General features: G+C 42.2%; 1 protein-coding gene across 8 annotated transcripts in view; it reads right to left on the reverse strand.

Moving 5' to 3' along the window:
* Nucleotides 1-14,124, reverse strand: part of COL5A3 (collagen type V alpha 3 chain) — a 135,833-nt gene that overhangs the window by 85,713 nt on the left and 35,996 nt on the right. For 6 of the 8 annotated variants that reach the window (XR_014491372.1, XM_083353979.1, XM_083353983.1 and 3 more), the window contains exons 5-7: nt 10,362-10,484; nt 6,837-6,974; nt 1,570-1,701 (exon numbers count right to left, since the gene is read on the reverse strand). Coding sequence is in view for 7 of the 8 variants with exons in the window: in XM_083353979.1 (XP_083210105.1) it covers nt 1,570-1,701; nt 6,837-6,974; nt 10,362-10,484 (393 nt within the window). In the remaining variant the exon portion in view is untranslated. Of the gene's footprint in view, nt 1-1,569; nt 1,702-2,201; nt 2,296-6,836; nt 6,975-10,361; nt 10,485-14,124 lie in introns of those variants that run through there. The other 2 variants (XM_083353980.1, XM_083353984.1) reach the window with 2 other exon arrangements.

Below are 14,124 nucleotides of genomic sequence, written 5' to 3' on the forward strand. Positions count from 1 at the left end.
AAATAGCTTCCATCTCCAAGATTTTAATAAAAACAATTGTAATGTTAGGCAAAAAAAAATATGTGCCATAGTTTCTCTGGGACTATGGTACCTCTTATTAGGAGTGGATACAACTGAACACACCCAAAAGTCAAAATATGACCACATATAAAATACATAAATATATTGGCTGCAACAGGATTGGTTAGAACAGTTTTAGGGTAACTTCTGATCATGGATAACCTTCTTCAGACTACAATTCATTATTAGATAAGGTCAAAGCCATAAACATCCTCAATTTACATTCAAAAGTAGGTGCTTCTCTGTTCTGCGACCAAAGTAAGGTGAAAATAGGAAGATTTTGGATGTCTCAGAAACACCTGCCACTTATCCCAATTGCCTTCTTTAATCATTGTGCTAGCGCCATCCTTCACTAACTGCCATTCTCCCTTCTTGACCATTTCTCCCATTAAAGTCCACTATTGGTCCCAATGAGTGCCCTGAAGAGCCAGACTAATCAGGTTTCAGGATGGGTGCAGGTTTCTGGTATGGCAGACAGCCGTAAGTTTTACTCTAGGCCAGGAGTAGGCAACCTTGGCTCTTTTATGACTCGTGGACTTCAACTCCCAGAATTCCTGAGCCAGGCTGGCTCAGGAATTTTGGGAGTTGAAGTCCACAAGTCATAAAAGAGCCAAGGTTGCCTACCCCTGCTCTAGGCATTCTTCAGGGACAACAACTATTCTGAAGAACTTGCAGTCCCCAATGCTTTTCTCCAAATAGTATTCAAAGCAAAATATTGAAGAAGTTGGGGCAGCTATTAAGAGTGGCTCTCTGTCCATCATGGCACCTTGTATGAGGACTCTGAAAAGGAAGGTGCTAGAGAAGGCAATCCTTTTAACAAATGCTAAACTCTTAGCCTAATATTGTATTGTGAAAAGCTGCCAGAACAAACAAGACATTGCACAACACACTGCTATAGACAGTAGCTTGGGAGGACAATAGGTAGGGACTTGGTCCAAATCCAAATCCTTCCTTGATCTGAGTAGACTACAGCTTTGTATCTAAAGGTAGAATTGACAAAAGAGATTCTTTAGACATGTTATTCTGGATTCTGTATTTTGGAATGATAGAAGTCATAGGAAAGTGGGACCATATGCATGGTCTGAAGACATTTTGTGGCCTTAAAGTCTTTGTAAGATTCATTAATTTTGACATACCACGGACCACAGATGAATTAACAGAGTCCCCAGAGCTTCATGTGACCCTCAAAGCAGCCTCTAAAGACCTTCAAAATTTGATGCCAAATTATACTTTCAGTGAAGCATATGAATTAAATTATTAAATACATGCCTGGGAAGTAAAGTCAATGAAATTAACTTCAGCTGTTTCCAGCCCTGTTCACTACATTTAGGAGTTGGGCCTTGGCAGGCTCCAAAACCAAAACAGAATTTTCAGTACAACCGAAGTATTGCACCTCGTTTTTTCCTATCTTTATATCTATCCCAGCTACATTTCACCCTTTCCCTGCTTTCTTTAAACTCTGAGAATGAAGGAGCACCCCGAAGGCCTTGGAAACAATGTCTAACTTACCTGGTAATTGTCTGTAAGGTTGATGTTGGCTGTCATAGTGGTAGAAGTGAGGATGCCAAGCTCTGCATCAGGATCCTTTCCCCAGAACTCAGTAGCTGCCTTCGTCGGACTAATATCAGTTGGAGTCTCATTCTTGAGGGTGGTGAGGAAACATAAGATGTTAAAGAAATCTATATAACTTATTTGGCAACAGACATTTAGCAATGCGCACACAGATTTTTACAAATTCTTTAGGGGTTAGAAATATGCCAGCAGCCAAAAGCCAACTAAAGTGGTCCTGATGTAAGAGAAATTCAGGCCAATAAAATCTAGTACCTTGAAGTTAGAGCAGAAACAGTCTTTCACAGCTCCATGCCTAGGAGACGTTTTTGGAACTTATTATAAAAGATTAATCCTTCAGTGTAAAATCCCCTGGCATCATTTCTGTAAAGTTCCCCGAGGGTTTAAACACTGAAATACATTTGGCAGCACCTACTAGTTAAACCATCTTTGCTAGCAGATCTAGGAGTGGCCTTTGGTAAGAAAGGGCAAAAGCTCTAGTGGGTCAGAGGCTATGCCATATTGGGAAAGAGGCAGAAATGCAGCTGAGCCTTCAAGCACATTAAGTACAGTCTTTCACTCTTGAGACTTACGAAACTCAGAACACCTGGTATGAAAATTCACATTTGGTGCCATTCATTTATCTGGAAATCTGTAAAGAGACTGCAAAGTCCATATGAGGAATAGTGTTTCTTCTGCCAGTTTGCCCCAGCCCATCAACAATATATGAGCAAACTGTGTAGGTTGTTGGACACCTATGTGCTGCGTATGTCATTTTCTAGGCCTGATGTGCCTGAAGGCCAGTGATCTGTGCTGCACTGTTATTTTCTGATTTCTATGTGAGCTCATAGCCATTCATTTAAAGACTACATCCAATTTATGGGTCCCAAGTGTTATCTTCCCATGAACACCCAGCAGATCCAGGCAAGACAAAATAGCATCCTGTGAAAAGAATTATTTTCTTATTGCATGTGATCTCTGCACACAGGGAAAGTCCCCCTAAATTGGGACTTAGAAGAAAAAAAAGGTTTGATGAATATATGTAACTACAGAAGGAACATCACTCGATCCTAAGAAAGAAATAAGATTTGTGCATTGCCAATTTTGAAACTCAAAGTTACTGGAGAAAGAGATGCTATGTCAGGAAATCATCTAATCCTTTTAATTATAGAGAGTCCTCACCTTACAACAGTTCATTTAGTAACCATTTGAAGCTACAACGGCACTGGGAAAAGTAACATGATTGTTTTTCACACTTACAACCGTTGCAGCATCCCCACGGTCACGTGATTGAAATTCTGACACCTGGCAACTGACTCACATTTATCACAGTTGCAGTGTCCCAAGGTCATGTGATCATCTTTTGAGACCTTCTGACGAGCAAAGTCAATGAGGAAGCAAAATTCACTTAACAACTGTGTGACTAACTTAGCCACTGCAATGGCTTACTGTGGCAAAGAAAAGTTGCAAAATTCACTTGAAAGCTGAAAAGTTGAAAAAGTTGTAAAACTTTTTTCACTTTAACAACTATCTCACTTAGCAGCAGAAATTTTGGGCTCAACTGTGGTCGTAACTCAACGACTACCTGTACTCTAATGTGTCCAATAGTCTGCAGGAGTAGGAAAGGTGCAAAGACAATGGATCCTAAGTAGTCATGTATTTCCTCTCACAAGAAATCTTTCCATATGTTCTTGAATGCAATGAAGTTCTTCAGTTTAAACTCAAGTATATCCCAAAGTGGGATCTGAATCTGGATGGACTTGTCAAGGACTACAAAGCTAAGCGAGGCAAGGCTTAGTTAATATTTGAATCAAGTATTATCCTGGATGCAGGAAGAAGGCAATGACAAATCACTCTCAAAACTACTGCCAACTTTGCCTGAAGATGCCATCAGGTAAAGTTGAAATCCCGATGTTCACATCAAAGCTATCATATACTTTCTTTAGCAATAGTTTGTGCGTGCATGTGAGTATGTACACACAAATGTGTATCAGTAACTCTGTCTTCTACCATCTACTTACTACTGGAATAGCTTCTTTACAGACTCCCAAGACTGCAGAGAAAGCCACCACCTCAACTTTGTTCATAAATCTCCATGGACAACTTCTGATCCTGAGGGAGTTTCTTTTTGAAAAGGCAAATCAGTCTAGTAAATTCTTCTAGATCTTGTAGCATTGCAAAGATATCCCAGGATGCAGTAAGGCATGATTGGAAAAATGAACTGACTAAGCCAAAGAAAACAAAACACAACTAACCAAAGAATTGACTTTGTGGACTGCAATCTCACTTACGTACAATAGGAATCTGTATAAAAGGGGTGCCATGAACATCTACCCGATCGAACGCATAACAAACCCAAACTTTATTGTTAGGCAAGTGTTTGCAGAATTAGATGAGATGAAGTGTGCCTACATTAGGAGAGGGGGGAAAAGGAGAAGTGGGTGGCAAATTCTTCCAGAGAAGAGATTAGAAAAAAGGGGGGGAAGAAATGCTTTGTTGTTGCCAATACTAAACAGCCAAACAGCTGTAATTTTGATTCTAGAAAAAGAAACTTTGCCAGCTGCTCCATTTGGCGGGGAAAAGGTTCCACTTGGCCAAGGCAAGAATGACTCACTGGCAGGATGAGCTCAGCATCCCCTATCCTGTATTTCACACATTTGGGGATGCTTCCCTGACATACAAAGATCGTTGGAGGAAGACAAGAGGAAAACAAAATGCAAGTATATTTGTTTGATCATAAGCTAAAACAATCAGAATGAAAGGATCAACGCTCACAGAGGAAATTCCATTAAAACTCTTAAGATAACGTCCAGATTCTACTATAAAATTACAAACCTCCTAAACTAATAAGCCTATCCGTGCCAGCAAAATTAAACCAAAGTGTGCATAGTATTCGACTGCCGTAAACCTACAACGTATAATCAGTTTAGGTACATAACCGAAAATAATGGTTGAGTCCGAAGCTGTTATTATACAGTAGCTGCAAGCTATTTAATACCATTTTGTAACATCCCTTTTCACTGCATAGATAATGCCAGCAGCAAATTAGGAGAGTCTCCTAACAACTTTTAGGTCTTTATTAAAAAGCAGTCGATCTTCTTCAGGTTTAACCAGCAGGTTTAAGCAGCTTGTGATTAAGTAACATCTTTACTCAGATCTTCACAGTATCTTTGCAACATACCGCTCCTTAATATTCTAAATTGGGTGGTGTGGGGGGGAGAAATCGTCTGTGCTGCCTGAACTGCAAAGCATGTAGAACATTTGCTATTTTCTTTTCAAAATCAGCAGAGTAGAGAAAACAGGGGTGGGAACATGAAAAATAGAGGATAAAATGGGCAAAAGGAAAGATATGAAACCTATTATCACCAGGAAAGCAAACTGGATCCAACTATTTTTGTGGAAGAGACTGCTGATTAATCAGTAACCGTTTTTCCTGAATTAACCTCTTCAAGCTACCACACCTTCCAACGTCATATTTGTAGTTTCCATGGCAGACCCAAACTAGGACCTGTTACTGATAGCGCATAATTAATGTCATAACATAGAAAGCCATTTTCTGAAAATGTAGGCAATTTGCAATTTAAAAAAAATCATTTACAAGAATTTTGAATAGGAAAGATATGCACAACTTATATACATTAAAAGAGTACATTTGTACGCACATACATTTTGTGCATGTTATTGTTTCCCTCAATCCTACGTTGGCTATACAGTGCCTAGAAATTTTTTAGCTCTGGGCACCACATTTTGAGAAGGAGATTGAGAAATGGAGTGTATCCGAAGGAGAGCAGCCCAAATGATTAAAGACCTGGAAGGAAAGAAAAATTATGAAGAGCACTTGAATTGATTTAGCCTGGAGACCAGAAGACCTCAGGGAGACATGATAGCTGACTTCATGTATCTGAAGGGCTGTCACATAGAAGATGGAGTGGAATTATTTAGAACTGTTGCAGAAAATGGTAATATATAACAGTGGATTTAAATTATTTCATTTGCAAAAAAATTTCAAAGATATAAGATATTCCATGCCTCAGAAGATGGTAGACTCTCCTTTATTGGAGGTGTTTACACAGAGACTATATGGACATCTGCCGGAGATGTGCAGTAAAGAGGAATCAAATAAATGATCTCCAAGATCCCTTTTAACTCTTGCATTCCACTATATCATGTTTCAGTTTGCCCTGGTTTGAGTTCTCAGAGTGGCCATATTCTGTATTTTTTCCATGTGCCAAACCAAATATGTTTTCATCTAAAGGATAACAAAATTCAAAACCTGATAAGGTGATGGAAGCGCTTTGATGATGTTGAGGCATATATTTACAATGTCATTTTTTGAAAAGTCACTTAGTGGTCCAGATCAATAGCTATTATCTCAGCTTTTTATTCAAAGACAATAAACCCTGCATATGGTAGCTAAGGAACCCTGTGGTATTTTAATCATAAGCCATTTTCCAAAAGATGGACTTGATACAGGTAGTCCCAACTGTGGCCGATAAATGAGGACCACCTTTATTATCATTCTGGTAGAGCTTCTAAAATATTTCCTCCTGCAACTGCTTAGCACCAGGATCTAAAGCTAATGCGTCTTCTAAAGCTAATGCGTTGTTTATAATGGTCCAAAGTGCAAGGATCCATGAGTTCACTTCCCAAAAGAGAGTTTGGCCCCAACAGAACAACATCTGGCTGTCAGAGGCTATCAGAGGCTGATTCCATGGTACCAAAAAGGAGCCACTAAAAGTCTATGTACAGATATTTTCCTGAGACATATCATGAATTCCTTCAGCTGCCCATCCACACAGAAATTCCTCTTTCACCCTCTTCCTGGACCCATCACGCGCCCCCTTGATTTTGACTGAACATCAGAAGGAAATTTGAAAATGGATTGGCCTGGCACTTGATGGAGAAGAACATGTCTTCAGGCGTTAAAACTCACCTGCGTTTGGGACTTTGCAGCCAATCAGGACTAATGGAAGCGGAGTCCTTGAGCTCCCTAGCCAGAGCCTATTGCATATGGCACCCTCAGCCCTCATGCAAGGCAGTCAACGGGCAGCCATGAGGGCAGAAAAGCCAGGTACTCTGTGAGCAGTTCTGCCTGAAGAACCACTGACGATAAAGCAAGAGGAAGCTGCTAAGTAGATGGGTTAGGCGTGTTAGGGGGGGCAGTGGGTTAGGCTGGCAGGAACCAGAAGTTATTAGATCAGCAGAGAGCAGTTAGTCGCACTCTCTACCTCGCCTGAGGCTGGAATGAGCGAGGACTTCTCGAGGGACTCTTTGTTTCTCTTCTTCTTGCCTCTACCTTTCTTCCTGCCCTTGCCCTTTCTTTTGCCTTGGCCTTTGCCCTTCTTGCCCTTCCTCTGTGGAATCTTCTGCACAAAGGGAGGGGGGGAGGGGATCAGACAGGAGAGAAAAGGGGAGAGAAAGGGAAGGGGAGGGAGAGAGAAAAAGAAAGAGAACAGGCACTTGAGAAAGAAGGAAAAAAAATACTTCCCCATTTCCTTAGAACACCAAAAGTCACCACCCATATACATCCAGGCTCAGCTACCGGGCAACCATTCACAAGAGACAGATATGAACATGGCGCCAACACCTTGGAGAACACAGAGGAAAGACCAGGGCTTTTTTTCTCATAGAACGCTCAGAACGGAGTTCCGGCACCTTTTTTGGATGGAACCTTGTAGGGTAGGCAAGGCGGGTTGTATGACATGTGTGAGTTCCGGCACCTTTTTTGGATGGAACCTTGTAGGGTAGGCAAGGCGGGTTGTATGACATGTGTGAGTTCCGGCACCTTTTTCTTTTACAAAAAAAGCACTGGGAAAGACCATCACACAACAGATTTATTTGTGGTCCAACACGACTTTCTGGAGAAGGCAGATTTGGGATGGTAAGAATGTAATCTGTTTCTTTTCATCCATATGCTCAGAAACCGCCCTAATTCTATCCTTTTCAGTGTTCTGGGGAGCAATCCTTCTTTCTTTCTTTTTTTAATCTGTGAGCTAGTCATCTAAGAGACACCTAAAGGACCATTCCCAGGAATCCCAAGGGGGAAGTAATCTGAGTTACTTATGAGTCTTATCTTTAGGAGATAAGTCCAGGGGCAGATCGCTTTATGGGATATAAAAGAGGTGCAAAGATTTCCACAAATAGTGGAAAGGATACAGCTAAAGCAGCGTAGGATGGTGTCTCGGCATTTCCACCATCTACCAGATTACTACTGCTTACAGTGAAAAAGTTCCAGAGACAGCAAACAATTACAACACTAAAATGATGGCAAATATGTAATGACGTCATCATGCAGATGCTGTGATTATGTTACTTCTGAGGAAGCCACGTTCAACAGGCCCAAATTTCTTAAAGACACGACCTGACAAATAGACAAACTTTCATTTTTTCCAGCAAGCCACCTTTTTAACCATCCTTCCCCAAGGAAATTGGAAAACACATGTTTAAAATAGCTACAGGAGGACTGCAATTGGCAAAATCTTGAGTGAGGAGAAGATGGATATCTATAAAAATGTAAGGCCAATGGTCTGTAGAGGGGCATTTATAGTCTTTTATAAGGATTTTCCCAGGTGGTTTAATGCCCCTGAAATTCTGTCACTCCCATTTGTTACTTCTTGATTTTACTAAATCAGCACTGTCAAATATTAGGTTCAGCCCTATTCACCCTAAGATTCTTTAAAAAAAATCAGGAGGAGTTAACCAACGAAAATCTATCAAAAGGCATAAACTGTCATGAGAAGCAGCTTACTTCATCAGATGCATCTGACGGTAAGCTGCATTTCACACACAAAAAAAATTACGGTATGCCTTTTAATACAAATTTTAATGGGAAAAGATTCCTGATTTTTTTTCTCACCATATATTAACCCAGCTCTCCTCCATTAACGACCAAAAACGACTGAACAGGAAAAATATACCTGCCTAGTATAAAGTTCTAAAATCTGTATCAAATCCTTAGAAGGGGAGAGAGATCCATTTATTTATTTGTTTGTTTATTAAAATTATTTGCTGCCCATCTCACCGTGGGGCTATGCTGGGCTGCTTACAACAATAAAACAGGGGGGGGGATGATTAAAAATGTAAACATAACAATAGCAAAGGAATGAAACCATTAAAAATAAACAATGGAAGTACAATAATATGAAATTAAAAAGAAGGGTGGATAGGGAGCAGGAGCAAAGGGAGAAGGTGGGGGTCCACCTCCAGTAGCCACCTCCAGGGATGTAGTGCCCTATTGGGTCCTCTTCAGGCCCTTATAGAAGGATAGAAGGATGAGGGCAAACCTCACTCCAAGTGGCAAGATGTTCCAGAGGGCTAGCAGTACAACAGGGAAGGCTCTTCTCCTGGATCCCATCAATTCCTTGGCTAAAGGGATCCTCAGCAGGCCTCCTCTGCTGGCAGGATTAGGGCAAGCTTGTCTTTAGCAGGATGAGACAGTTCATCAAATAATCTGGACCTATGTCATGGAGGACTTTGAAGGTCATAACGAATACCTTGAATTGCACCCAGAAGCAAACTGGCAGCCAGTGCAGCTTGCAAAGTAGTGGTGTATCATGGGTCATCTTACAGGCCCCAAAGACTGCTTGTGCCATTGCGCTTTCTACCAGTTGAAACTTCTGAATGCATTTCAAGGGTGGCCCCATATAAATCATATTGCCATAATCCAGACAAGCGATGACCAGGGCTCGAGACCTGATCCAGGAAAGGCTGCAGCTGCTGCACAAACCGAAGCTGTACAAAGGCTCTCCTAGTCACAACCACCCCTGTTCTTTAAGCAGGAGCTGCATGTCCAGGAGAACCTCTGAGTTGCAGATTGGGTCTGAATTGAGCACTGCAACCTCAAATATGTTCAAGACCCTGATCTTGAAGTTCCATGCACCCAAAGCCACTTAGTCTTGCCTGGGTTCAGTTGTAGCCCACTGTCCCACATCCAGGCCCCTACAGCCTCCAGGCATCATGACAGGGTAGCAACAGCATCACACAAGTCACCAGATATGGAAATGTAAACTTGAGTATCATCAGAATATTAATGATATCTATAGGTAAAGGTAAAGGTTCCCCCGCACATGCGTGCTAGTCGTTTCCGACTCTAGGGGCCGGTGCTCATCTCCGTTTCAAAGCCGAAGAGCCAGCGCTTGTCCGAGGACGTCTCCGTGGTCATGTGGCCGGCATGACTAGACGCCAAAGGCGCACGGAACGCTGTTACCTTCCCACAGGAGTGGTCCCTATTCTTCTACTTGCATTTTTACGTGCTTTCGAACTGCTAGGTGGGCAGAAGCTGGGACGAGTAACAGGCGCTCACTCTGCTACGCGGCACTCGGGATTCGACCCGCCAAACTGCCGACCTTCTGATCGACAAGTTCAGCGTCCTAACCCACTGAGCCACCGCGTCCCATAATGATATCTATACCCATAGTTATTTAGAGTAACATTGGTTGATTAGCACTGTGGAGTCCCTGCTCTCTGTTCTTAAATAGTAAAAGTTTCTCTTTCTCCATGTTACTCTAAATAACTATGGGTAATGATATCTATACCCATAGTTATTTAGAGTAACATGGAGAAAGAGAAACTTTTACTATTTAAGAACAGAGAGCAGGGACTCCACAGTGCTAATCAACCAGGTGTTAGGTTCCTTCTCACAAACAAACGTCTTTCTTTGGGTGTCTGCAGGGAATTTGGCACAGAGGATTTTCCTAGGCGTCTTGGCCAGGAACCTGGCTATTAGCAGCTCCTGCTTTTGGTTGTCTACCTACCTCTTCCGCATCCTGAGTCTGCAATTTGTAGATGAGTTGTCTGTCGCAATCAGGCATGTAATCCTGGCAATATTGGGCAGCAGCTGCTGGGTCTGGCACAAACAGTAATTGTTGGAGATCTCCCTGAAGAGGAAGAAGCACAGTACAACCATTCAGAATCCTTTTATGAGCATATGTTAAGCTTGCAAACCCAAGACTTTGTTGTGTAGAAAAGTTCATGCGTCGCATATTTTACACTCTTAAGCACAAACTCTAAAGAAGTGAGATTGCACATCTAAAAAAATTGCACATTTTATAGAATATTAACTCAGACTGTCATTATCCAGAGCGTAACCATTTAGCCATCCTCTACCAATTTAAAGGACTGTGAGAATAACCCTGGGAGACAAAAGGAAGAGCCACAGCCAGGCCAATGGTCAGACAAGAGATACCTCAGCCCACAGAAAGAAAGGGGTGGAAAAAACATCTCAAAAGGGATCCCCCCTAATTATCTGGGAAGTAAAGGCAGAGGAGGGGAGAAGTGCAGTAGCATGCTATAATCTTACAGTAAAAGTAATATTAGTACTCATGGTTTGGTTTCCTTTCTGGACTACCTCAAAGGATTGACACCAGTCTTGCAAGGTTCAAATCACTGCCTTCCTAATAAGGGGTGAGATATTTCTCATCTGACCATTGCCCTGGCTACTGTTCTTCCTCCTGTATTCCCAGGGTTATTACAACCCTTTGCTCAAAACTGGGTAAGCCTCATTGCTGTGGTTCAGTCTGGACCTGACTGATACTCAGTTGCTAAATTTTAAATTGCCTCATTTATCCAAATCAATTTAACTATGGCTCTGGATGTACCTAAGTCTCATTCCACTCTGTGTGTATATCTCATCTCGCTCCTTACTCGATTCAATATGAGTGGAACAAACCAGCTGACCTATTAGTCACTCTAAATTTGGTGGTCTTTTAACCTTGCTCAAGAAAGCCAAACACACATACATTCTGCCAATCGTGGAGTTTGCAAATAACTCTGTGCACTTCAAAAACTTGGATGTTTGTATATTAACCACAGCTAGTATAAGAAAGAATGTTCACTCCATCTTTTCCGTCCTCACCCTCTTTTTATAGCTCAGAATCAGAATGCCAACAATAGCTGTATTAAAATTTTTATGACTGCATGTGCACACAAACACATTCTCTTACGCAGCTGAACATGCCCCAGCTCCTCTTGTTCAGCCAGTGTGACCCTAGCAGTCCTGGTGAATGGAGAACATTTGCTCCCAATTAATCATCTCCTAAAGTATGGCCAGTAGGCCTACTTCCAGAAGAGCTCACAAAACCGCTGCTCCCACCTGCTCAGTTGGGACCCACAATTAATCTGCTCCCAGCATTCTTGAGGTGATGGAAAGGAAGAGAAATTAAGAAGCAAGATGGAAAGTGGGCTACAGTGAGTGAGTCATGGACCAAGAGATGGGGTCGGGTAGGGACAGGGAAGGCTAGATCAAGGCAAAGAAGCCCTGTGGTTAAAAAAAAAAAGGAAGTCACAGGGGAAGGAGCAAAGCAGCCAGTATTGGGAAAATGTCAACATTCCCACAATTCAAAAATAAACACAGAAGAAGCATATATGCACACAGATGAACCCAAACTCAAATTCCAACTATATACACAGGCAAGAAAACCAAACACTGAAGAATCAGTTGATATATAAATAACAGCTGCACGTGGTAGTCAGGCAAACAACATGGTGCAGAGCTTGTCTTTATTCCTTTAAACATTAGACTCTACTCATGGCTGGATTAGTTATGTTGGTTCCTGAGGACATCAAGCATTCATACACTCCTTGCACAGAAAAAGTGGTTGGGCAGCAACTGCCGAGGACCCTGGTGGAAGCAGATTGTCTGAACCTGTTTCAGTCTGGTTTCAACCCTGCATTCAACATGCATATATGACACTGGTGATGTCGGGCAGGACCAGGATAGGGGTATTGCATCCTTCCTACTCCTGCTTGATCTCGTAGTTGTTTCCAATATTATCGTTCCTTCTGAATCACATCCAACATTTCAAAGTGGGTGACAATCTGTGTCCCATTCTTGTAACCACGCCCTTGTCACTTCTCGCCTGGATTACTGCAATGCTCTCTACATGGGGCTGCCCTTGAAGTGCACCTGGAGGCTTCAGCTGATGCAAAATGCGCCTGCGCGGGTGCTTATGGGAGTTTCTCGATACTCCCATGTTACACCACTCCTGCGCGAGCTGCATTGGCTTCCAGTTGCCCTCCGGGTGCGATTCAAGGTGCTGGTAATAACCTTTAAAGCCCTACATGGCTTAGTCCTGGGGTACTTGTGAGACCACCTGCTGCCATTGTCAACCTCCCATCACCAGGTTCGCTCCCACAGAGTCGGCCTCCGCAGGGTTCCATCGGCCAGGCAATGCTAGCTGGCAACCCCCAGGGGGAGAGCCTTCTCTATGGGTGCACCAACCCTCTGGAATGAGTTGCCTCCGGAGCTGCGGATGGCCCCTAACCTTCGATCCTTCCGCTGTGACCTGAAGACATGGTTGTTCCAACAAGCAGGCCTGGACTGACTACGATTTTTAATTAGGCTTTTTACTGGGTTAAATTGTCTTAATTTTGCATTTACTGTTTAATTCTCTTTTAAATATTTTTACTCTATGTTTTTTAATTTTTATTGTTGTGAGCTGCCCTGAGTCCTTAGGGAGAAGGGCGGCATATAAATTTAATAAAATGAAATGAAATGAATTATGTTTCTTAATTTTCATCATTAGAACTTTTAAATCTTTTGTTATTTTCAGCTGTTAAGAGACATGCCATCAAGATGGTGTGGGTTTCTGGTCCTTCTTCCTCCAGTTTTAAAATCACCGTCATCATTTTCCAGTCCAGCTTCCATCAACATACATCCCGTGTATCAGTTGAATAAATAACAGGAGAATGTGCAGTCCTGTTGCACTCCTTTGCCAGCCAAGAGCCACTATGTTTTGCCATGTTCCATCCACACTGTAACTTCCTGGTTCGTGTAAAGGTTTTGCATAAGAGCAAATGAGATACTCTGGGATTCCTGTTTTCCTAGGCATGTATGGTTTGTCCAGGTGGTTTTCTTGATTAAAAAAAAGTTTTACCATTACTTTCACCCATTTATTTTGAAATGCCTTTGAAATTGTCACTGATGTGATCATCTCGGCAACATCTTCCTATATTGTTGCTGCCCAATATAGATGCCCACTTACTTTAGCTGGGCAGCTGGGATGGCCTTTATGGCTTCAGTGGCTCTACTTGGAACATATACCTCTGGCGAGGACTATGGAGTTTTTTGCTCCTCCTTTCCTGAAAGACCCTTCATCCCTCCCATGACAACAGGACCCGAGGGAGAGAAAAGTGGCTGTGAATCCATTAACCTGCAATGAACATACTGAACAGTTTCAAAGGACTGAATGCGCGTGTCTATTGATTATTGAAAGAAGTGTCCTTCACACATTTAAGTTTATACTTTACCGCATGCCACAATGAACATGACTGCAGCCAGTGCTTTTTTTGTAAAAGAAAAAGGTGCCGGAACTCACACATGCCATACAAACCACCTTGCCTACCCTACCTTCCATCCCAAAAAGGTGCCGGAACTCCGTTCTGAGCGTTCTATGAGAAAAAAAAGCCCTGACTGCAGCATACACAGAGATTTCACGGGACTAGAAGAATGGAAGAGAGCTTCACAAGGCCCTGTCACCTAATTATAACAATAATAATTTGTAAAACTATTCAGTTCTT

The sequence above is a fragment of the Vipera ursinii genome, assembly GCF_947247035.1.
Source record: "Vipera ursinii genome assembly, chromosome: 2".
NCBI classification, from domain to species: domain Eukaryota; kingdom Metazoa; phylum Chordata; class Lepidosauria; order Squamata; family Viperidae; genus Vipera; species Vipera ursinii.